This window comes from Mustela lutreola, chromosome 7 (assembly GCF_030435805.1).
Source record: "Mustela lutreola isolate mMusLut2 chromosome 7, mMusLut2.pri, whole genome shotgun sequence".
Lineage (NCBI taxonomy): Eukaryota > Metazoa > Chordata > Mammalia > Carnivora > Mustelidae > Mustela > Mustela lutreola.
In genome coordinates this window covers 37175268-37199077 of record NC_081296.1, presented here as the reverse complement: position 1 = coordinate 37199077, position 23810 = coordinate 37175268, and the positions used below count along the sequence as shown (strand labels likewise).

The 23810-nt window shown below is 59.3% G+C and overlaps 1 protein-coding gene across 1 annotated transcript; it reads right to left on the bottom strand.

The window, feature by feature from the left end:
• Positions 1-680: 680 nt before the first annotated feature.
• Positions 681-23599, bottom strand: SEMA7A (semaphorin 7A (John Milton Hagen blood group)). Its single transcript, XM_059180407.1, has 14 exons — positions 23349-23599; positions 10548-10699; positions 9996-10037; positions 9548-9640; positions 9248-9332; positions 9019-9129; positions 8238-8377; positions 7434-7618; positions 6407-6515; positions 6124-6322; positions 3227-3354; positions 2876-3030; positions 2607-2668; positions 681-2377 (listed from the first exon to the last, which is right to left on the bottom strand). The coding sequence occupies exons 1-14, from the start codon at positions 23524-23526 to the stop codon at positions 2016-2018; spliced, it is 2001 nt and encodes a 666-aa protein (XP_059036390.1). The 5' UTR covers positions 23527-23599; the 3' UTR covers positions 681-2015.
• Positions 23600-23810: the final 211 nt, after the last annotated feature.

The window sequence follows — 23810 nt, the reverse complement described above, 5'->3', positions numbered from 1 at the left end:
AAACACCTGCTGTTGCCTTAGTCATCCTGGGGAGGCTGGGTGTGGGGAGGAAAGAGACAGGCAGAATCTTCAGTCGGGGGAGATGGCCCGGGAAAGCACAGGGCAGACTGACAGGGAGGGGGTGCCATGGGTGGTGGGTGATTCTAGTCCTGTGAGTGTCTGCCAGAGCCACCCCAAAGCAGGGCTCAGACTCAGAGAGGGGACCCGTCCCAAATCTGCCATGTCCCCCTTTCCAGCAGTTATTGCTCGGGACAATCTTCCACAGACCCCAAAAGGCCTGTGTCCCTACCTCCAGGGACAGGCGAGAAAGGAACGAAGGGGCAACAAGGTCCTGGGAGGGCTCCAGGTTTCCTTCTCTCTGCATCCCTCCCTCTGGGCGCCCCCATTTCTGGTCCTGCCCTTGTCTGGCCCATTGTCTCTCTGAAGAGCTGCCTAACTCCCTTCAGCAGCTTGGCAGGCAGGACGCTGCTCGGGAGATGTGGGTTCGGATCCCGTTTGTGCCTCTCATTAGCTCATTAGCTAGGAGCACTGCTGAGCACTTCCTGGGCTCCAAGGACAGAGACAGTAAGTGTGTGTGATGCTCACACAGGCAGGACATACTGGGTCCTAAACAGAAGCTCCACCCCCCACACCCTGTCTCCCCGACCAGGATGGCTTTGCAGGCAAGAGGCAGGCACAGGTAAATAAATAGTCTGTTTATTAGTAATATGTTACATTATTAAAGTGCATTGAGAAGAGATGCAGGGGCCAAAGCTGGAAGGCCGCCAGCCCCAGGCCCTGCCCTGAGCTGGCCAGACACAGCCAGAGAAGGGCCCGGCTCTCTGCTGAAATCCATGGACAGGGCTGGGGGCAGAGCCACGCACCTAGAGAGCTTGGCCCAGGCTGTCCCCACCGGAATTCACAGTTTAGCCTAAGTTATAACATGTCCTGAGCTGAAGGTGGGAGACTAGGAGCATGGAAGCACAGCCCCTGGGGAAGGGGGCTGAGGGGCGGGGAAGGGACCCCCCCACCCCCCAACCCCCAATGCCAAGGGCAGAGTCCTGGAACCTCCCCCTGAGGACCCGGCTCCTCCTTCTATATGAATGTGGTGAACCTAGGGCTCAGTTTCTCCTTCGTTCTCCCCTGTCTCCCTCACCCTACCCCCCCCGAACTGCCCCCCATACCGGGGGACTGGGACCATATTCCCCTCAGACTGGGATCCCAGGGCAGAGCCAGCTCATGCCACTCTCCGCAAACCCATGCCTGTCCCTAGACTCTTATCCCGTCCCCGGAGCCTCAGACTGGGACCCCCCACCCCAGCCCATGTCTTCCCCAGTCCCCTCCCTGTCCCACCCCACCCCCAGCATGTAGTTTTGGTATTTTCATACAGATGCAGTCAGAATTAGCTATACATGAAATAAGCCTAACATAAAAATAGAGCTTTTTCCGTCCTTCCGTCCGGAAAGCAAACATCCTTCAATAAACATGCAAGGCCGCTGCCTGGTGGGACCCAGGGCGGGTGAGGGAGCCGCAGAAGACAGCCCTGGGCCTGTGGGAACAGCGGCCACCCCCAGCCCACAGCAGGAGGAGGAAGGAGGGGGCAGTCGGGATATGGAGAGTCCAGAAGGACTCAGGCCTCAGCCCCAAGGTCCAAAGCCAGGGTCCCAGCTTCCCTCTCCAAACCCCGTTCTCTGGCCCACGGGCTCTTGGGCTGGGGACATCACTGCATTTAGTCAAGTTTGAGGAGGGGGTGTTGGAAAAGTATTCTCCAGAAGATAAAGTCTGAAGTCCTCAATGCCCCAGCTTCACAACAGCACCTTCCTTCCATAGCCCCCAGCCCCCGTGCCCCATGTGGGCCTAGCAGCCGCCTGCGGCTGGCTATCTCCAGGCCTGGTGTCCTTCATCAGGTGACGCAGTCTCCCTGGAAAGAAGTAGCGGGCCAGGAGCTCGCCGGACCCGGCCGGCTCCGGACGGGAGACTCTTCTGGGGTCCCCCGAGGCTGCAGGAACCTGCACCATGCCCAGCCCCAGGAGGTCCTAGTGGACCAGCAGGCCAAGAGCAAGTGTGGGCAGGACACCCAGCCAGAGGGAGGTGGCCAGGGCCCGGGCACGGCCCAGCAAGTGCTCGGCTGTGGCGCCATCCTCGGGCAGCAGCTCCCAGTGCTGAGCCTCCCGGAAGTAGGAGCCCTCCTGGGCCTCGCAGCGGTAGTGGCCGTACTGGCGGGCTGTGAGGTTCTCGATGAACAGGATGCAGTTGGGGCTCTGGTGGCCTGGCTCGCAGCTCTGCTCCACGTTCTGCTCATGGCGCCACGAGTAGGTGGCATGACGGGACTCCACAGGACAGCTCAGGTAGTAACGAGAGTTCGGAGCAAGGGAAACCTTCTGCAGTGGGGCACTATCTGGAGAGGGATGGGGGAGGCAGCTGTGAGGAGGGGGCCTAGGGCTCCCAAGGCAGACTGTGTTCTCCTCTGCTGACGAGGGCTCCAGGGCCAACGCTTTGAAATGAACACCTCCTCCCGACTCCCCCCCGCCTCCCTCACCATTCCCCTCTCCACAACCAGCCCAGACCAAAGGGTGCCCCCTCTGCAGGACTGTCCTGCCCCATCTCGGACGGGCCAGATTGGGTACCTGGTTTGGGGTTGGGGCACTCTGTGTGTGGCTCATCTGGATTAATGGACTGCAACACTGGCCTGGAGTTGGAAGGGGGAGAGAGGCTAAGCAGGCAGGAGGCCACAAGTCCGGCCCTTTGCCCATCCTCGTCCCTACCCAGGATCAGCAGCAGTGTCCCCCCGCCCCACCCCACTCACCCCTTCCTCCGCACCTCTTGCAGCCCACCAACACCACCCCTATTCCCGTGTTCACCTGCTCCCCGGGACAAGGAATTCGGGCCCACGTACCCTGGAGAGCTGTAGATGGAGACACAGCGGCCCTGGTCCCAGCCGCAATAGGGGTCTCGGGCCATGAGGCAGCCATGGCAGCCCCCACTGTAGACCTCACACAGATCCAGAGGCACCTGGCTTACCTCCCACTGGGAGCTCACGTAGAGCTTCCGCTAGAAGGAGAGCAGGACTCACGTCAGGCCGGGGTGCCCAGCCCCAGCACCGACTTCAAAGTCACCAGGCCAGCCCTACCTTGGCAGGCCCTGGGGCCCAGAGGTTCTTAAAAGGACGTGCAAATCACATGCAAAGGAGCTCTGTCCCCCATCCCCCAGGTAGCCTGGCTGGTTGTAGCGGGCAGGGGAGGCTCACCCGCTCGGTGTCCAGCGACATGGCCTGGATGGCAGCCGGGTGGTGAAAGGGCTGGATCTCCATGATGTTGAAGACAAGGCTGCGTTCCCCCTCCCTGGACTCCACCACTTTGTGGATGGTGCCCCTGTCTGGGGTGAGGGGCAGAGGGTCAGTGGGCCAATGGGCGGGCGTTCCACTCCAGAGCCGGGCAGCCTCCCTCTGGGCCGGGCCAACCAGCAAAGACATGTGGAGGATGGCTGGGCAGTCGGGGCTCAGGTGAGGATCACAGGAGTGGGCCAGGGCGGGGCGAGGAGAGTATGACTGAGGAGGGATGTGGGAGTCTGGGGGTGACCCAGGGAGCTTCGGAGGCTGGGCCGCAGAGGCCACCCCAGGAGGCCCAAAGCTCCCCAAGGCTGCAAGGGCAGCTAGGGCATGAAGAACAAAACCTCGGTACTGTCCACGGTACGTGTGGATCCTCTGTGCCTTAGCCTCGCGCACTGCTCAGTCCTTAAGATCAAACACCCTTAAGAGGCGGGTATTATCTTCCCAATTCCGGGAGGAGGAAATGAGGCTCAGAAAGGCTGAGCAACTTAGCTCAAGGTCACACAGCGGTGACTGGAACCCAGAGACGTCAGCACCCCACCCCTCCGCTCCTTCTATGACTCCCCTGCTTCCTGGACTCGTTAGGGTTGTTTGCTTTAAATACACTTTTCATTTTGGAATATTTTTAGCTTTACAGAAAAGTTGCAAAGATAGTACAGAGTTCCCGAATACCCTTCACCCAGTTTCCCCCAATGCTACTATCTTACATAATTGTGGTACATGGTCACAATGAAGCAATTGAGACTGGGACATTAGGATCACCTCAACGACAGACTTTATTTGGATTTTTGGGGTTTTTCCACTAATGTCCTTTGTCTGTTCCAGGATCCAATCTAGGACTCTACATTGCATTTAATCTTTGGGGATTTTATTAATTTTTATAAAATCCTTCATCGGAAAAGGATGTTAGATGCCACATGGAGATTCCCAAGGTCAGAAACAGGCTGCCTGCCTCTGAGGCTGTGCTGTCTCCATTCATACCTTTCGGGGACTAATGGGCATTCTGACCCCCAGGTCCTCCCATTCCCAACTCACCTTCTGTCCCAGTTTCGAGAATAGCCTCCCTCCTTCTCCCTCCTTCCCAATTTCCCAGGGCATCACTTGCCCCAAAAAAGCAGTCAGATGATCAGATGATCACCCGCCTAGAATGTTCCTCTATGTGTCTATGATCCCCCTCTGCAGGCTCTGAGATGTGCCCAGACACTGCTTTGTCCTGACAAGCCCCCAGCCTTGCCGCTGCCTTCACGCCCACACTGCCCTCCGCCGCCTCCGTGGCAGCCCCATGAGTGCCTCCCATAACTTCTCCCAGTTGTGAGAGCCTCCCACTCTCTGCAGAGGGCTCAGAAAGTTCTATTTCTTATCTGGCCCCCATCCTTCTTGCTGTAGGCTCCAAAATGGTACCTCTCCAATGGCCCTCACGGATAAACTGGGACAACGGCCTCATCCTGGGTCTGCAGGAGAGGAGTCCACGGCCCCATGCAGCTTTCCTTGTCCTGTCTCCTGCTCTCAGTTCTGCACTGTGTGACCCTTCCTCTCCTACACCCCAGTGCCCTGCCAGCCATGGCTGAGCAGAGCAGGGACGGGGTGCATGGGTACAGCCAGAATGAAAGGAGGAGTAAAAGAAGCGGGGTCGTAGGACCCAGAAGCCAGGCCCCTTGGGGAATTCCTCTCCCTGAGGCTTCCAGAAGTCAAACAGCCACGCAGGGCACCTGAGAAAGCCACAAGGTGAAGCAATAGATAGAGGAAGCCACGTGGGGGGGAGGTACTGAGGGCGGGCGCCTGAGGCCCTGACTGTGTGGCCCCAGAGGTGTGAGGCCCCTGGGGAGACCCTGCCCTTTCTCATGGCATCAGCACTCGGTCTCAAGGAAGGCCGTTGCCCCTGCCCACACTGATCTCTGTGCTTGTTCCCAGGAGCCCATCTGCCCACAGACTGGGACCAAGAAGTTGCCAGAAACTCAGCCTGGGCCTGGCTCGTTCACAGCTGGTGACTTCCCAGAAAACAGGGGTATCTCCCAGGGCTTCTGGGGTCAGCAAAACCCTGAGCCCCACAGAAGTTCCCTCTGTGGTTCTCTGCAAGACTCTGCATAGGGGTAGTGGCGCCTAGGTGGCTCAGTCAGTTAAGGATCTGCCTTCAGCTCAGGTCATGATCTCAGGGTTCTGGGATCGAGCCCCACATCCAGCTCCCTGCTCAGCCAGGAGCCTGCGTCCCCCTCTCTATCTGCCATGTCTCCTGCTTGTGCCCTCTTGTGCTCTCTCTCAAATAAACAAAATATTAAGAAAAAGGAAAAAAAAGCAATCGACTCTAAGTCTCTGCTGTCTGTAAGTCCTTTCTCGTGTCTCACCAAGTTCTTGGCATCCACCATCAAATGTTTCCCTGCACCTGCACAGTCCCACAGACACGGAGAGAGTCCAATTTCCTCATTCTGCCTGGCAGAGGCCCCACAGGATACCAGTGACCCAGTCCTTCCTCCTGATTTTTCCACATTTCTTCCTACCATCTTCCCTGGGTCAGACATCTGGACCAAAGCTATACCCATCTTGGCTCAGACTTGTTACATTTCTGCCTCTGAACCCTCACACTTGCTCTTCTCCCATCCTGGGAGACCCTCTCCTCTTCCATCTTCCCCCACCTCCTCCAAGAAGCCCTCCTTGCCTGACTCTTCCACAGCCACACATACTAACCCCTGACAGCTGTTGGTCAATCAATTCTCCCTTCCAGGTGTAAAGATCTAACCAGATGTTAGTTATGTTATTCTTTACGCCCTTCATACCCATTCTTACAAAGCAGGCCCGAAGGTCCCAGGGTGGCCCCTCACCTGTGGTTAGGTAAAGCACGTGGAAGGTCTCCCCACGGCTGGCCTGCATGCGGTGAACGACCACTTTCTGGTAGTGGTACTTGGAGTGGAACAGTGGCGCTTTCGAAGGCCCCATGGGCTCCACCCTCTGTGCCACCTCAGGGTGACTGTCAGCCACCTGGAAGGTGTCCGTGGGGATGGGCTGCCGGTCTGGGAGACACTGGGCAAAGAGGACAGGTCCAGGTTAGTGGTGCAGCTGGGAGATGGGTCTGAGGCCCAGGCCATTGTCGGGGGGTCAGCTTACCTTGCCAGGCCGAGGGTTGGGAAGGCTCGCATGGTAGCCCTTGAGTGAGGAAGTACGGAAGACCTTGTCAATGTCCCCAAGCGAGTACACACAGACGGCCGAGTAGTTCCTGGAGGACAGAGAGAACACCTCAGTGGGGGACCTGGGCCCTCCCCGCCTCCACGCACCCGGGCCAGCCCAGCCCCAGACAAGGGCATAACCAAGTCCCCCAGGCTGTGAGCTCTGGGAGGACAGGGACTATCCGAGGGGTCAAGCCTAATGCCTGAGATTCTCAAACACCAGTGAAAGGAGGGAGGGAGAGCAGGGGCGAAGGAAGGAGGGAAAGGAGGGAGAGAAGAGAGAAGGGAGAGGGGCAAGTTCAACCACGTTTCTTTCTGCTGTAATCGAAGACCCCAACCTGTGTTCTGTCACAGAATCACCAGGTTCAGAGGTTAACCCCCCACCCCTCGCCCTGGGCCATAGAAATCCCAGTGTGTGCCTTCCAGCTGGGTGGTCCTCCAGCCTCTCCGGGCCCAGCTGCAGCCTGCTGCCACCGGAGAAGGCCAGACTCCCGTCCCCTGCCCAGCCAGGCCAGGTCTACCAGCACCAGAGCAACAGAGCTTCGGCCTGGGCTTCCCAGCTCAGCCAGCACACACCCAACCCGCACTTGCGCCTGCCTGCCTTGTTTTCAATCAACCAGAGCGATTAAGAGGTGTGAATGATTGGGTGCAGGCCATGCCTGAGAAGGCGTGATAGCGCCCAGCTGCCTCTTCCCAGTGCCCCAGCCCCCACTCTGAGCACACGGCGGGGGGACACACAGGCACAGGTGCGACCATAAGCACGCCCACAGCACGTGCACGCACACCTGCATGCACAGACTCACAAATATGCCAGCATGCACCTCTCCCTGAGCACGGGCTCTCCCCTACCCGCCGCCCAGTAACAGCCCTGTGCACTCTTGCCCCATGAGCCTTCTCCTCAGCAGGGCCCAAGCCTTCCAAGCCCCACTGGCCGCTTCACCGGCCCGGCTCCGGCGAGGGTCACTCACCAAGGGTTGGAGAAAACGCCGTAAACTCGAGTGTCCCTCCACTGGCCGTTGGGGTCAGGGAGCAGAAAGACGTCCTGCAGCCTGTTAAAGTTCTTGTTCGTGGACGCATCGCTGCACACCAGCATGGCCTTCAGGAAGGTGTTCCACTTGGAGACCGACAGGGAGCTCTCACCACCCTGGTCTCCCTGAAAGGGTAAAGAGGAGGAAGAGCCCCTCAGCCCCAGCTCCGGCTGCCAGGAATGCCGGCATCCAGGCTTCAGAGCAGGCACGGAAGCCCTAAGAGGGGCAGCGACTCCATCCCCTGCCAGGGGCCCAGGCCTAGATGGCCTGTCCTCTCCAGCCGGGTGCTGGCACCAGGCGCCAGCCACAGGCCTTGCTGATCCAGGGCACAGGGCTGGCGGTGCAGACCTGCAGGCTCCAAGTGCCAGGTCCCCATGGAGAAGAGCAGCTCGGACATGTGTTTGTTGCACACACACACACACGCGCGCGCACGCGCGCTCACACGTGTGCCCCAGACACACATCCCAGCACCTTCAGTCACAGGAAACACACACATAAATGCACTTCCACACTCACAAACATGCTCACTCTCCACGTGAAGTCACACGTGTATGCTCCGTCAGGCGTGCACACAAGCCCCACCACCTCCCCTTCCCTCCCACCTCCCACACTCCTTCGTGCACCTTCCCTCCCACGCTCCTTCGTGCAAACATGTATGACCCCTGACCTGGGTGTGTTTTCACACAGTCGCTCGCTTCTCCATAGGCACAGACACACACTCTGCCCACTCTGCCACCCACTCACCCTGCACAGCTGGGCCACGCGGGACACATTGAGAGGGGCCTCGGGGTTCTTGTCAGGATTGTCCTCCCGGAAGAAGTAGTAGATCTTGTCATCGTAGGCTTGGTCTTGGTGCACAATGGTAGCCTTGATGAACTGCGGGTCTGCCAGGGACACAGGCGAATGGGTGTGAGGCTGGGGGTCTACTCGGAGGACCCACCCCTGTGTGCAGGTGAGCACACAGCTCCCCTGCATCTCTACAGACAAGCCCAGGGCAAATCAGACCTAGGAAAAAAACTCAGAACAGCAGGTCCAATAGCCCAAGGGACCTAAGACTACACCCCCAGCCCACACCTGTTTTGCCCTCTCCTACAAAGATGTCATCGGCCCGAGAGCAATGACTTCATGCCTGGGGACTGGGGCGAGGTCCCTGGGGGCCCCTATGTCACTTCTGCCTAATTGGCAGAGTCCTAATGAGGAGGGAGAAGGTGTCGTGCCCCAGCATGAGCTCAGCAGAGGGATACACTCTGGCTCCTGGGGACCCCACGCTGGCTCTGTGGCTTCCTCCGTTTTGCTCCCAGAGCATACTGGGCCCACCCCGCCTCCACACCACTGTCTCTGTTGTTCCCCTGCTCCCTTCCAGGTCAAACTCCTCAGCTCTGGCTACTCAGGCCCCTGGTTTCTTAAGTGGGCTGTGGCCTCAGCGGCCCTCATGGAGCCCTCCAGGGGCACAGGAGGACCCCATCTGCCGCCCTGGGTGTTCACACCCCTCCAGCCCCTCCAGCCCAGCCGGAGCCTGATTTACTTTGCATGACGGTGTCACTGGTGTACAGCTCGATCTCGCCCTGGATGCGGCGGAACCGGGGGATCTTCCCGTTGTATTCCTGCTTCCGGATTGTGGAGTACACCTCGTCCCCTGGGCATGGTGGGAGGGCCATGGGTAAGGGCAGACAGTACCCAGAAGTCCCTCCTCCGAGCCTGGGATGCTGGACATGGAGCTGTCCACCCTCCCCAGCCCAAGGCAGCAGCCCTACCGTCAAACAGAACCAGTGAGTTCTCATCTGGGCTGAAGGGGGCATAGCCTCTCTTCTCGCCAAGCGACTCCACGGTGCCATTCACCTGGGGGAGGCCAAGGAGGGTTAGACAGCCACGTGACCCCATGGCCACTGCCACTCACGGGCGCCAGCTTCCTAGCCAGGGACCCCCTCCTCCCAGGGATTCTACACAAAGTGGGGCCAGCCTCAGAGTCCCCCCAGCTCCTTCCTGACACAGAGGGCAGAAGCCCACCCAGACAGGAGTGAGCTGACCAGGTCTGCGGGGAGGGGCCCTCTTACCAGTCTCCAGCAGCTGGGGCGCCGGGCGTTGGTGCCACAGATGAGAAGCCCCTCGGCCTGCCTCTCCAAGAGCGTGATGTAGTTCTCGCAGTCCTGCCCGGGAGAAGGGGAGGGAGACAGGTTGGCTGGAGGTCCTGGCAGGCCTAGCACTAGGACCCTCGGTCTTGGGGAAGGAGTCATCAGAAGTCTGACTACAGGAGGCAACCTCCAAAAGGAGAGCCCAGAAGGGGGTGCTGCTAACTCCAAGAACAGAGTAAGGGCAGAGAGGCCTCAGAAAAGGACCACGTCTGACCCTCAGAACTGGGAATCCTGAGCCAAGGTTACCTCTCTCCTCCCAGACTGTGGCTCCCAGGGCAAGGCCAGGCCTCCTTCCTCAGACTCTCAGGGACTCCCGTCCCTTTTCCAAGGGAGTCAGCCTCCCCTCTGTATTGCCTCCCCCCCCACTCACCCGCTTGTCCAGGCAGGACCCCTTCGTGGAGCCAATGTTCACCTAGGGGAGAGGGGAAAGTGTCAGTCCACTGTCAAGGCCAGAAGCCTGTAAGTACTTTCCATGCATGTCTCAGGAAGAGTTCATTCTCTAGATGAGGGCCCTGAGAAGCTGAGTGATTTACCCAAGATCACACAGGCTGTCTGGCCTGATTCTCGAAGCCAAAGTCCAGAATCAGCCCAGAAATCTCAGAAAACAGGAGTGCTGGGGTTGTGGAACCCAGCTTCCTGTCCAGATCTCCCACAGCAGCCCTACCCACTTGTCCTGGGGGGCTAGTTCTAGGCCTTTCTCCTCACCACCCCAACACCCGGGCCAATCTGGAACCTCTCAAAAGGACTGTATATGGGATATCACAGGGGCTGGATCAGTTTAGGAAGAGAGCTAACGTCCACAGATTCCCTGAGATCCCAGAGGGGAGATAAGGAGAGAAATAGGGGGAGGGAAGAGAGAGGAAGGGGCTCAGCTCTGTTTCTGGGGCCAGCAGAGGGATCCGACAGAGGAGTCCAGGCTCACCGTGCGCACGGAGGCATTCTTGCCCTCAGGGAAATCGAAGAGGTAGACCTTGCCACGTCCGCCCACCCACACGGCAGAGCTGCCCGGCTCGTGGAAAAGCACTATGTGAGGCTCCGACAGGCCGAAGTCAACCCAGTCCTGTCCTGCGCGGCCTGGGGAGGAGGCAAAATGGGCAGAAACATTGAGGCTGCGCCCGGGGCAGCAAGAACCTTCCCCCTTACCCCCTGCCACCCCCAGGCACATCAGCACCTACCTGACAGCTAGTGTTTGGGTCTAGACTAGGGGACCACCAGGACTCAGAGCCATGAATAGAAGCGAAGGGTCCCCTGCTGGGATCCAGCAACCGGCTGTCCTTGCCCCAGAGCCATTACCCCTATCCTACAATATGTGTAATCTCAGAATGAGGGTAGGATTTAGGGGCCTCTGGGGAAAACAGACCACCGTCCCCCAACATACACACACATATACACACACACACATGCACACAGAGTCTGCTACTCCTAAGAAGCTGGGCTCAGGCTTTGGGACTCAACCAGGGCTCCCTGACTTTGGTCTGTGTGGCTCACCGCTGCCAGGACAGAGCCAGCAGCCACCTCTGTCCCCTGCGGGTAGCAAGGCCTCAAAGCAGTCCACCTAGGGTCAAGGTTTCCAGAGATCACATTGGTCACAACCCCAACCCCTCCTTTGGGAAGCCCTCTCCAACTCCCCACCCCTGGCCCTCCCTTTAGGGAGCAGGCCAGCTTAGATCAGAGCTAGAAAGGAATCTGAGTAGCACTCCTCCCCATTTCTATACATGGGCAAATGGAAGTCCAGAAGGAGGCAGGCCAAGGTCACACGGTCAGTGGCAGGCACTGAATGACAGCCCACGCCTCAGCCCCTCAGCTGCCCTCGGTGGCCTGGCCTGCTCAGGGCTGGCTTCACAGGGATGCAGGCTGGCCAGGGGCAGGGTGGGGGGCAAGATTGGCCCTCCCTCCCCAGCAGTTCTGGGACAGGGAGCCCTTCACAGAGCACAGCCTGGGCCTTTAAGCAGAAGGGCTGACCAGGGCAATTTTGCCCAAAAAAGAAACTGTAGCCACTACCTCCAGGGAGATGTTTCATCTCCGGTGACATTGCTGAGGTCGGCCCAGTTGCAGGACTAAATTACAGAGATGGGATGGCCTGTGGCTGGTCTTCTGCCCCGACCACTCTGGGGCTCACCCCAGAGTTCAGCCGACCTGCTATTTATTCAGCTGCAGCGAATTCTGGGGCAGCCAGCTTCCCAGGGACACAGACGACGCAGGACACAGCCCAGCCCACATGGAAGAGGGCTGCTGTTTCCTCCCTCGCATCTGCCCAGGGCCCTCTCTGTGAGCCATCCCAACTGAGGTTGCATTCAGCTGGGGTGGGGGGCACACCTTGTAACCCGAAACCCATGATCCCTTCCCTTAGGCTAGCACCCTGCACAGTCAGGTCAGTCCTGGAAGTGGATCTTCTCTGTCTTCACCTCCGTGGCAGCCTGAGCCACAGCACAGAGGAAAAACTCAGGGCCCCCAGGGGACACACTAGCCCAAGGTCACGCTAGGAGGGAAGGCAGACTGGCTCACGATACTGGTGCTCGGAGATGCCAGCACTGTGGGCCAGCTGAGAAACCGCTGAGCTTGCAGCCCTCAGGTTCCCCTGGCTCCCCTGGAGTGCTCCACGCACAGCCTGAGCACCTTGGCAAGTCAGGCCTCATCAACCCCCCCCAGGGTCCCCCTCTGCAGCCCTGGCCACGCAGGCCAGTGCCGAGAGCCCAGCTCTGCTGGGTTGGTGGCCGAGGGTAGGGCATTGCACAGCTAGCAGGTCCCAGCTCCCGGGCTCCCCCGCCTTTCCAGTGGGGGTAAAATTAGAGTGCTAGGGTCAGCTGCCCGGCTCCCCTTTCACAGGCAGCCAGCCAGGGATCCAGACAGTCTGCGGCTGCTCCCCCTTCTACTCCCCTGACCAGCTGTGGCCAGGAAAGGCTGCAAGTCTGTGTCTGGAGATGGGCTGGGGCCTGAGAGCTCAGAACCCTACCCCTCACAGAGGGGCCCGCGAGGCCCACCACAGCTCTGGTAGACGGGAAAGAGGCACCAGAGTGGTCCCCGGGGACAGTTCTTGTCTGGGGGCCAGGGAACAGTCCTACCCTGGGGAGTCAAGCCTGATAGGAGAGGAGATCTGGCTCTACACTGAAAACCAGACAGAGTGAGACTGTCACCGGAAAGCAAGCCTCCCCAAATCTCACACACAGAACTGTCCCAGCGCAGAACTCAGGGCTGCTCATGAAGTATCTTTGAGAACACAAAGGGAAGGAGGGGGAGGGCTGCCACGGCTGGGGTACAGCATGGGGGGCTTCCGTGCCAGCCCCAGGACAGTCCTGCACAGATTGGGAGCCTGAGTCCCACACCCTGCACTTCCCGGCTGCAGCAGCCCAGGGTAGGGGAAGTGGGGACTGTTCACCCCATTCTGCAGAAGAACAAGCAAGGTCCAGGCCACATGGCCTCCCTTGACCCCTAGGCTCCTGCCCCTCCCCAGTCTGCACCCGGTATGGGTAGGACGGCACCAGCTCAGCCCGAGGACGAGGACGAGGCCTTGGCCCATTCTCTACCCCAGCCCCAGCCTGGCTCCCGAGCTGCCCAAGGCCCTCAAAGGGCCTGATTGTGCCGGGGAAGTGTCTGAGCGGCAGCAGCTCGATGAATACATGAAAGGAAGCTTTGTTCACGTTGCCGGAGCGGGGGCTCGGGGGCTCAAGGGCAGGAGGGCTGCCTGGAAGTGAAGGCAGCACCAAGCCTTCACAGCCAGGCCCCGTGGCCCCATGGCACCATGACAGAGAGCTGGGTCGGGGAGGGGGCGGCCTTCAAGGCTCTGAGCAAGGCCAGAGTTCGCCCCTATAAAGGCCCAGCCGGGTGACGAAGTGTCACCTCCTTAAATGCGTCTTTTTGCTTCCCATCCCAGTGAATCCAAAGGGCTGGGGGAGGCGATCAAAGCTAGATGGGTCAGGAAGAGGCAGGAAAAGAATTCCAGACAAGGGCAAGGGCTGAACCAAGGTGAGGAGGCTGAATGGGGGGTGCCTAGACCCAAGGGCCCTGAGAGTGATGCCCAAGGATACTGCCCATCAGTCAGCAGTGTTGCCCTCCCCCCTCTAGGCAGGGCTAGGATCCGGAGAGCCTCCTCTCCTCCAGCATCCCCCCGGCTCTCCCTGCCTGACCAGCCCCCTCTGTTTCCCATCCTCGATGTCTAAAAGGAGCACCGTCTGGCACCGTGTCTCCCCCTTCACTCCCCGGCCTGACGCATTAGTGGCTGACTAAGTGGTAGCTAAAAGCTCCCAGAATAACCAGGGGTTCGGGCAGGGGAGGGGGCTAGGGGCCCAGGGCATGGCCCCAAAGGTGGGTCAAGGCATAAGACCCCCACCCCCCACCCCCATGTGATACTGAGCCAATCCTCGCTCCTTCCGTACTAAGAGAAAACACACTCAGGCTGTCCTGTTCCCAGCTGGCCTCCATGGTCCCCACCCTCCCCTCCTCAGGGAGGCAGGAGCTGCAGGGTGAGCCCCAGCCAGAGAGGAGGGTCAAGAAGATGGCTGGGTATGGGAGGTCAGATGCCATGGATAAGAATCAGACCTGACTGCTCTCACGGACACCACCCTTGATCCATTGTCCCAGTGGCCTAGTGGCTAGAGCAAGTGTGGGCCGCCAGAGAGTGGGTTTTCCTAAAGCAGGCTGGCCTGGAGGGCTATCATCCCTCCTCTCCTTCACTCTGGATGCTGTCACCATCTGGTCCCCACTGTCCCCGCATCCTCATTGTTAATGAAAGAACAGGGCAGCCCAAGGGGGGGATGGGGAATGGAAAGGAGGGGATGGTGTTGACCATGAAGGCAGAAACAAGGACAGGCCCCGCAGTCTGGCCTGGGCAGGGACAGCCTTCCAACCTGACCCAATGAACCGATGGGCCTTGAATGATGACCTCAAGGAGCCCTTTGAAAGTAGGCATTGAGGCAGGCTCTAGGAATGGCAGGAATGTGGGCACCCAGCAGGAAATGCCTGAGTCAGGCCACCCCGGGGAGGCCCAGGCACAGGGCAGGAGCCAGGCCGACCTCAGACTGGGGACCCAGCCTCATCCTCCCCCATCCCCATACCCCACCCTGCATTGCATTGCTGGGCCCCCCTCATACCACACCATACCCCCTCTCCTACCACACACACCTGGCTGAGAAAGAGGAGGGAGGGCCCATGTGTGACCCAGGAATTAGGGCGCAGCCTCTCCACCCTTTGCAACCCATACCCCACATGTCAAGGTGGAAGGGAGAGGATCTGAACAGTCACTGAGCTGAGGGGACACAGAGGCCAGACGGACTCTGCTGCTGACCCAAGGAAGCAGGGAGGGGCCAGGCCCCAGCATAGGACTTCTGCTACCCATCACCAGCTCTAGCCCTCCGGGACCGTATCTCGAAAGCCTCTTGCTTTACAAAACACTGTATGTGATTTCTCTCTACTTCCCTGGGTCCTCTCCTGCTCCCCATCCTTCCCTCCCTTGCCCGCTAGGTGACAACTTGCTGGGCTGAAGGGACATATCCTCCCACTGACCAAGGTCAGCTCTGGATGGGAGGGGAGCATGCCTCACAGGGGGGCTCCAAGAAAGCCTGTGCTCCTTGTGGCAGCCAGGTGGCTGGTTGGTTGTGACCAGGGCCTTCCAGGTTCAGTTTCCTTCTCTGTGGATCGAAGGGGCTGGTACCCGCTAAGGCCCAAGTTTTATGACCCAACCATGGTTCTTAGGACAAATCACACACATGATGAGTCCTGGAAGAGTCACAGACAATTTTCTGAATGGAAGTGGGGGCAGCAGAAGAAGCCAACATCCCCCTCAGCCTCCACCAACTGGCCTGCAAATTCCCCAACCACCCTGCCAAAAGGCAGGACAAGTGTCTGTATCCCATTTTATAAACAGGAAAACTCTGGCCCCTCCAAGTCAGCAAGGCTGTGTGCTCCCTTCATTCTGCCACTGTGCCCAAAGGACCAGCAGCCTGGCTGGTGGGGAGACCAGCAGGCGGGGTAGGGGGGAGGTGGGGGGAACGACGGTGAAGGCTCTGGGGAAAGGAGCAGTGTGGATGGCAGGGGCACTGGGGTAAGCCAGACTCAGGGGACTCTGTGGGGGAAGGCCCCCCTCCCGAGGCCCATGTGGACTGGGAGGAGGTTCCAAGGCCAAGGGAAGGCAGGAAACCCAGGATGGACAACATGTCCTGCCCACCTTCTGCCTGTTCTTCAGGCTGGGCAGGTTCTAAAAGCCCCAGAATGAGGTCAAGGTCAATGGGTAGCTCCTTCAAAGGAGAGGATGGGCGGAGGGGCAGGGCCTGCCTTTGAGCCCAGAGCCAAGGCAGAGGTGGGGGAGAGGGCAGAGGATGCCTATACCACCCCAGGGGAGGAAGAGAAGGCCCCCCAGCTTGGCCTTCACTGCGCCAGCACAGCCGGTGAGGGAGAGCGGGCAGGGCCCAGGCTGCCAGGTCTGCATCTCCCCAGAAATCAGAGATGACGAAGGAGGAGGTCGACAGCGATGGTAACGGTGAAATTCCAACCGCCTTACCCTTCCACTGCACTTACTATCTACCAGGCTCTAGTCTGAGTGCTTTTTAGATTCACTAACCCACTTCATCGTCCCTGAAGTCTTCTAAGGTGGGTTGTCTTAGGACCTGTATTCTACAGTGAAGGCAGCAAGACACAGAGGACTCGAGGAACTTGTCCAGGATCACTCAGCTATACAGTGGTGGAGTGGCGCTTGACGCTGAGGCAGATTGATTCTGGAATCTGTGCCTTATAGCACTGCGCTCTGTAGAAGGGCCCTTGGAAGCGTCCAAGCCAGTGTGTCCCACACAAAAGAAGAATGGGGACCAGAGAGGGTGGAGCCTGGGCAGAGGCCTCCTGGCACAGGAAGGCCTGACCTCTATCCACAATGCCCTAAAGAGGGTTTGTGTAAGTGAGTGTGGGTGTGCAGGCCTGAGGCATGAGGAGTGGGGGGTGTGTGTGTGGAAGGGATCTGGGGGTGCAGCACAGCACTGAGTACTGATCAGCATGACTAATGAGGAAGACAAATCTCTTGAGATCTCTGTCCAAAATAAAAAACACTGTGGCCTGGGGCAGACCACAGAGAAGGGCAGGATACACTCATGAACCCTTCCTCACTATCTGCCCAGCCAGGTTCTTACCCAACCAGCATCTGCCAAGGCGAGACCTCCACCTCTGACTCCTCAGCTCAAGAAACCACCATGGCTCCCAAATGGCCATCCCGGCAGGGCCCTCCCCCTCGACCTGGCAGTCAAGGACCATCTCTGCTTCTCTCTGCCAGAGCTCCTTCCCTCCTCCTCAACTTGGCTTGTGCTCTCCTTTCCCTTGATTGCCCTTTCCCCTTCTGTCTGTGCACACGGTCTTACCTGTCCTTGAACACCTGGCCTCTACCCCCCACCCCCAGGCTTTAGGAAGTGCTCCCAGCCGCTCCAGCTCTCACTGCTCCGTCCTCCCTCTGACCTTGGGCTACACACCATCTGGCACACACCATCTTCTCTCAGATCACACTGTCTGGTGGGATTTTGCCCGAACTGTGGTAAGGTAAAGGCCAAGCCTCCTCTCGCCCCATGGGCCCTGCCAATCCAAGGCTAACAATGGGCAAGTAAGGACAGCTCAGATAGTAGGGAGGGGTGGACGGGGGCAGGAGGACCAACCGCCATATGCCACGGGCGCAGACCTCTTGGAACAGGTTCCTGGGCCACTGACAGGGCACCGAGTTTATCGCCACAACCTTCTTCCTTGCTAGGGTGGGCTGAAGCCCTGGGTCCAGAAGATAACAGCATGAGTGGTTCTCCATGCCCCACTCTGCCTCCACCCCACACACCTGCCCTTCACTCTCGCCTGGCTCTTCTCCTTCCAAGGACATGTCCCCCACTTGTGAAACCCCACACTGACCTGTCACAGTCTTTGGCTACAGCTACCGGTTCCTGATCTCCCAAGTGACCTCTCCAACCAGGGAGCAGGTCCGCCTCTCCAGGCACCTGTGTGCAACCCAAGGGCAAACCCAAGCCTCCTCCTGCTCTCTGCCCTACAGTTGCTGAACACAGACGGTCCCAGGCATGGTGGCCGGTGCTGGCTGCCCTCCATGATGAGAGCTGCCCCTGAGGGCGTTAGCACAGAGCCCGATCCCCTGACTGCAAGCCAGGGGAGCAGGACGCAGGGCAGGATCAGCTTAATCCCAGGCTGCCATGACGGTTAAAACCAGATTAGCCCCAAGTCCTGACACAGGTCAACCTGCCCTCGAGACCTGAGGTCCAGCTGCCCTGAGAAAAAGACCAGAAGAGGTACATAGAGCCAGCCCAGCCTAAGGTCCTAAAGGGAGGATGATCATGGCTGGTGGAGCTCCCGGGAGCAGAGAGCACTGGGGCAGGAAGAACCTGGGCTCAGCTGAGGAAGGAAAGGCCAAGGAGGCCAAGGAGGCCAAAGAGGAAAGGGCTCAGGGAGCCCCAAGCCTGGGGAAGGAGCATGGAGGCCAAGAGCAGGCTTGGGCAGATGATACAGCCCTGGTCCCAGCTCTGCCTGTGTCATTGGATGACCTTGGGCCAGCCCCTGTCATCCCTGGCCTCAGTTTCCCCATCTGTGGAATATGTGGTTTGGTCCAGCTGATCTCTTGTCATTTGTCTTCTGACGTCCTAAGCTGTGCCCCACTGGGCTGTGGGCTGGAGTTATCCAAGGTTTGCTGGAGGAAGTGAGACAGAAATGGCAGAAAGGAGAAGGGTGAAGGGAGTGACAACCAGCAGGGCAGGAAAACGTGGGTGCTGAGGAGAGGTGAAGACAGATGGACAGAAGATAAGGTGGGTGCTGGGCATGGTCACCATGCCGTACTAGGGAAAACGGTAACTGTCACTGTGTGTTCAGCACAGTGACATGGAGGGGTGCAAGGGGACAGATCTCCCAGTCTCCCGTGACCTGGGCTAGCCAGGGGAGGAAGCGCCAATAAGGGACAACAATCCTCCAGGCTCTAGGAGGACCCCTTCCTCCCCCACCCTGGGAGGGAGGAGGCTTCTGGGGACAGACAGGCCTGGCCATAAAAGGAAACTAAGAGAAGGGGAAGCTTTCTGGCCCCAAAGCTACCCACCAGAGTAGAGGAAGTATGGTCAGTCTCTTGTGACATAGCCAGATGCCGTGCGGTGGCTGAAATGAGGGACACGGGGCTGGGGGTGGAGGACAGGACGTCAGATGGGACCTCAGCTGTCAAACTCCAGGACTACCCACTCCCACCACTGTCCCCATCCCCGCAGGCTGCTGGATTCCTTCCCCTGGTCCGAGCCTTGGCTTACCACCCATATGTTAGGGGCCCTGGCCTGGCCCTTTGCAAAGAAGTTTGCCCAATTCTCCCTGTTTCTCCTGAAGTATGCAATGAGAGAGGGGTGTAGAGCTTACATAAGCATACCAAACTCCTGCCCTCACCTGCAACCCACCCCCCCCTTGGCCCCTGGCCCAAGGAATGATCTACATACACACACACACACCCCAGTCGCAAGCAGGTGAAGGCTCCTGGAAGGGGGAAGCTAGTCACAGAAAGGACATCTGCCCCTCCCCCACCAACACAGCCTAGATGCTGCCAGCAGAAACTCTTCCCCACCATGGAGAGTCTCTGCTGAGATACAGGCTGCCTTATCTGGGGCACCCCGCAGTCAGGAGTTAGGCAGAAAGCTCCTGTCTCCCCAAACCCAGCCCTGGCTTCCCATCAGGGAGCTATGACACACAAGAGGCCTCCCCTGCCAGCCATGGTCCTTCCTCCCACTGGCTGTGTAAAGTCAAGTGGCCCAACTCAGATGTCCCCTCCTGCAAGAAACCTTCCTGAAGCCTCCAAGCCCTAGCTAACTCAGTGTCTCCTTCCTGGCTCAGAGCACCCACTCAGCTCCTCTCCTTTCCCTGGTCCTAGTTGCAAGTTTTTGGGTCTGAAATCCTGTCACACCAGGTACTTCCTCCTGTCCTTCCCCTCCCCAGCTGGCTTCTACACCTCCTGCCATCCCAACTTACCACCTCTTCCAGGAAGCCCTCCTTGATTAGGTAGACTGGGTTCAGTACCTCCTAAACCCCCATAGCTGCCCTCTGTTACAGGTCCTGCCGCATTTTATTGTAACTGAAGGTTGATCTGCCTGTCTCTCCATCTACACTGAGAAGTCTACAAACTTGTCTACTTTCTCATCCCTGGGACCCCAAGCCCTGCCCTGGGACCAGTACAAGGTGGGCCCCAGCAAATGTCAAATGTCAAACATGCTAAATCACCTCTGAGACTACAAATTAATGAACCACTTCTTCCAGCTAATCTTAGTCTTCAGCTCATGAGACAAAAAGAGAACACAACACTCAAGGATTTCCGCTGACTTCCCAGGTTTCAATTTCTCCTCAATGCTAAGGTTTGAACTGGCCACCGCAGCTTCTGCCCGTCCCAGAGAGGCAGGAATCCCAGGGAATGCATGCTCTGGTAAGTATGAGCTCACCCCCTTCACCGGCTTTGGACGTATGAGGAAACAGCCTTGGAAAAAGCAAGTACCTGTCCAGAGTCACACGGAAAAAGAGCTAAGACCTGAGCCAGGCGCCAGACCTCTGCTCTCTTTTCCCCACACCATGGATGTCTTAGGCCTATGCCGGCATCCATCCCACTCCAGCCTGCTCTCAGAATCTTCACAATCCAGGACAGAGGGGTCACACAGCTTGGCCGGACGCTCCCAGTGACGTCACCAGCTCAGGAAACCCCCTCTCTCCTCCTGGGAATTACCCCCCCTTCCCTGGTTCTGCAGGGGGAGTTCACCTTGAAGGTGATGAATACATCTAAGTCCCCCAAGAGGGCAAGGATTTCCACTGGAAATGCTGATGCTTGGGGAGCCTCAGCTGTGACCTCATCCCCCGGAGGAGGTGACAACAACACCCCCCTGGGGGGAGTCACCCCATAATGGCTCCCCCAGCAGCCGCCAAGTCAACAATAACATCCTGTTGTTTAATTGGACAAGAGAGAGGGCAGAACCTGCTGGGCAGGTGGAGATCAGAGACTGGGCTTTTTCTCCTTGTGGACACGCTGGCTCAACTCTGATCCTGGAGGTCAGGACTTTCCTGGGCTTCTCCATCTCCTCCAAGCAGGGATGGAATGAGAGAGGGGTGCCCAGCTTACATGAGCATGTCAACCCTCTGCCCTCACCTGAAACCCACTCCCCTCCAGTCCCTGCTGGCAGGGAGGTCAGGCCCACACTTTGCATCCATGACTGGTCCATGTGTCCCTGACGCCCTCAGAGAACAATCTTCAGAGCCCTTCCTGATCTGGTGGGCTCTGAGGGTCAAAGATAGGTGCAGAGTTCAAGGGCATCCGGCAGGTCAGTGCTGACACATCCGTCTCTCTCCGCGCCAGGCTTCATCAGGCTGGAAAGCCATCAACTTCCCCAACAAGCGCAGGCTGGGAATCTCCCAGAACTCTCTGATCAAATCTTTCCCTGAGGCTTAGGAGTCTAAGCAACATAAAACAAATGACAGAGAAGAGCCCCCTGTACCTACTCCCATCCCGAAACCTCTCCTGGCTGAAAACTAAAACCCCAATCTATGCCTCATGGAAAAGCGGCTCCAGAAACCCCATTATCTTTGGTCTAGTGGTTGCTGGAGGCCCACCTCACAGCACCCCATACCCTGGAAGATGGGGACCTAGGTCTACAGCAGGGCTGGAGGGTCCTCTTCTCAGCCTACTCCCCAATTTGCCCTGCCCAAGCCCATTCCTGTCCGACTGCCATGTGTCACCCCACAGGAGACAGGAGGCAGCTGTCAGCCAGGCATACCATCACCAGCTGGTGGTCCTGGGGAAGAGGCTGGTGGCAGGGTCTGTCTGGCCAGTGGGGCGCCTGGCACTGGTGAGGATGAGCGAAGACTGCCTTTGGACAAGATAGGTGAGGGGGTGGCAACTCCCAGCAGGGATCAATAGCGCATTACCAAGCGGAGGGCACGGCCAGTGCGGGCCAGCGTGGCACAGTCGTGAACTGTGTGCAGTGGAAAGAAGAGGTGGAGCTGGGTTGGGAGCTTTGAAAGTGGGTAAGAGGGCTGAAAGCATCTTTAAATAGCCCCAGGGTGGGGACTAAGTGCCCTGGCTGTGGAGGTTCACATTAAGTGCTCAGAAGAGGCTGTGCATTAAGTATGGGGGGAGGGGTCTTGGGAAGACTTGGGGGTAGGGGCAAGCAGAACCAAATGCAAGCAGTTTGGTGCAGGGGGAGATTCCAGAACACTCAGATATGGCCATGTGTCCTCTTCAGAGTGCCCAAACGCTGTGCTGTCCAGGACAGCCAAAGGGACTGAGGCAAGGCAAAGATAGCGGGAATGCAGAGAAAGCCTGGGCTGGAGCTGGTATGAGTGAGGGTGCAGGTGTCCACCATGAATAGATGGCCAGTGGGCTGCCTGCTCTACTCCCACCAGAAAGACCTCTGGCTGGGTAGCATAGCTGGCCCCCAAAGTCCCTCCTTTATGGCCAAAAAATTTGCTTAAATCCTTCTCCCCTCCCTAACTCAGAACTAGCTCTGGTCCTGTGCCAGTTCAGAGCCCCCAGTCCGCACTGTGAGCTCACACACTGCAGAGTGACCTTGGGCAAGTCACATTCATTCCCTCCACTGCAGCTGCAGATCGGGCCACTCGGTTTGTGTGTGGGATTTTTTTCCGCTCTCTGCTAAGAATACCTGCCCCAGATAATGCTCAGGCTCTGGCAATTCCTGCAAACCGCCTCAGGCATCAAAGGCTGCTGGCAGGGCCAGACCAGACCAGTCCCCCAACCCCCACCGGGAATCCACCACCACCAAAGGGGGCCGCAGTGCCCGCCAAATTTGGGAGACAGGGCCCTGATGGTCTAGGAGCAGGGAAGCATTTGTGTGCAATGCAGGGGAGGGGAGCTCGGTCCCTCAAGGCAGAAAGCCTCAAACCCCACCTAGCCCGCTTTCTGACCCATTGTACAGGGGTCTAAAGTGAGGCGACCCTGGGAGAGACTCTTCACATATCCATCGCCGCCTAAAATCTGCATTTCCGCCCGAGATCCGCCGCCTGGGGGTCCCAACGATCGTGCCCCACCCAACGGGCACTGCCCCCCACGCTGGTGCCGATTCCTGGTGACAACTGCCACGTGCGGACAAGGGGGGAGCGGCCGGTCCCGGCATTGCAGAGGCAGCGCCCGGGTGCCCCAAGCCTCCGCACCGCACCGTGGCCCGGCTCACCACAAGGTGCCCACCCCTTTACCCGGCCCGCGCTCAGGGCCGGGGCGGGGGCGGGGGCGGGGGCAGGCAGCGGGGTCTTTGTTCCCGCAGCCCGAGCGCAGCGGCGGCGGCAAGGGGTCCGCGCCCCCCTTGCCGGCCCAGCCTGCGCCCGGCGCGACAGCCGAGCCCGCCGCTCAAGAAGAGGAGACGTGGGTGGGGGTCCCGGCCAAAGAAAGGGTCCTGTACAGAGGTCCTGGCGCTGAAGGACCGAGAACGCCCCTCGGCTGAGAGAGGGGCCCTCTCCCTCCCCTGCGCTCCGGCGCTGCGGTTCCCGGCTGGGGGCGGACTTGGAGCGACTTAGCCGGGGCTCCGGCCCCCGCCGCTCGCTCACCGCAGCCCGCAGCGTTCCAGCCCGCTCCGGCGTGCCAGCGCGCACACTCACATACACTCACCCAGACCCACACGCTCCCCGCGGGGACAGCCCGGGACCCGCAGACGCGCGCACGCACTCCCTCCCGGGCCCGCACACTCCGCACACGCCCGGCGCGGCGTCCGATCCCGCGCCCCACCGGCCGCGCGGCGCCACCTACCTTTCCAGACAGCGGAGATGCGGGGTCCGCTCTTCGGGTGGCCTTGGGTGGCAGCGGCCGTCCAGAGCAGCAGCAGCAGCAGCAGCAGCCGCAACGGGAGCCAGGGCCGAGCCAGCGGACCGGGGACGCGGGTGCTCTGGGCGCCGAGGGAGGCGCATCCGGGCGGAGGCGGTGTCATCCCGCAGCCCGGGAGCGACAGCGGCGAGCAGCCTAGTCTGAGCCAGCGCCCCACCAAAAGCAGAGCTAAGGCGAGGAGGCGGAGTCAAATGCCTGACCCCACCCTCCCCCCTCCCCGCCCCCCCCCGCCGCCGTTCCCGCCTCCCTGCTGGCCAAAAGGGGCGCAGTGCCCACCGGCAGGGCACCTTCGTCACCCCCTCCTCGGCAACTCCAAGGGGAGAACCCAGGCTGCCAGGGACTAGACAGACTTGTGGTTTCCTGTGATCGGTGGCAGGCTCTGTCCCC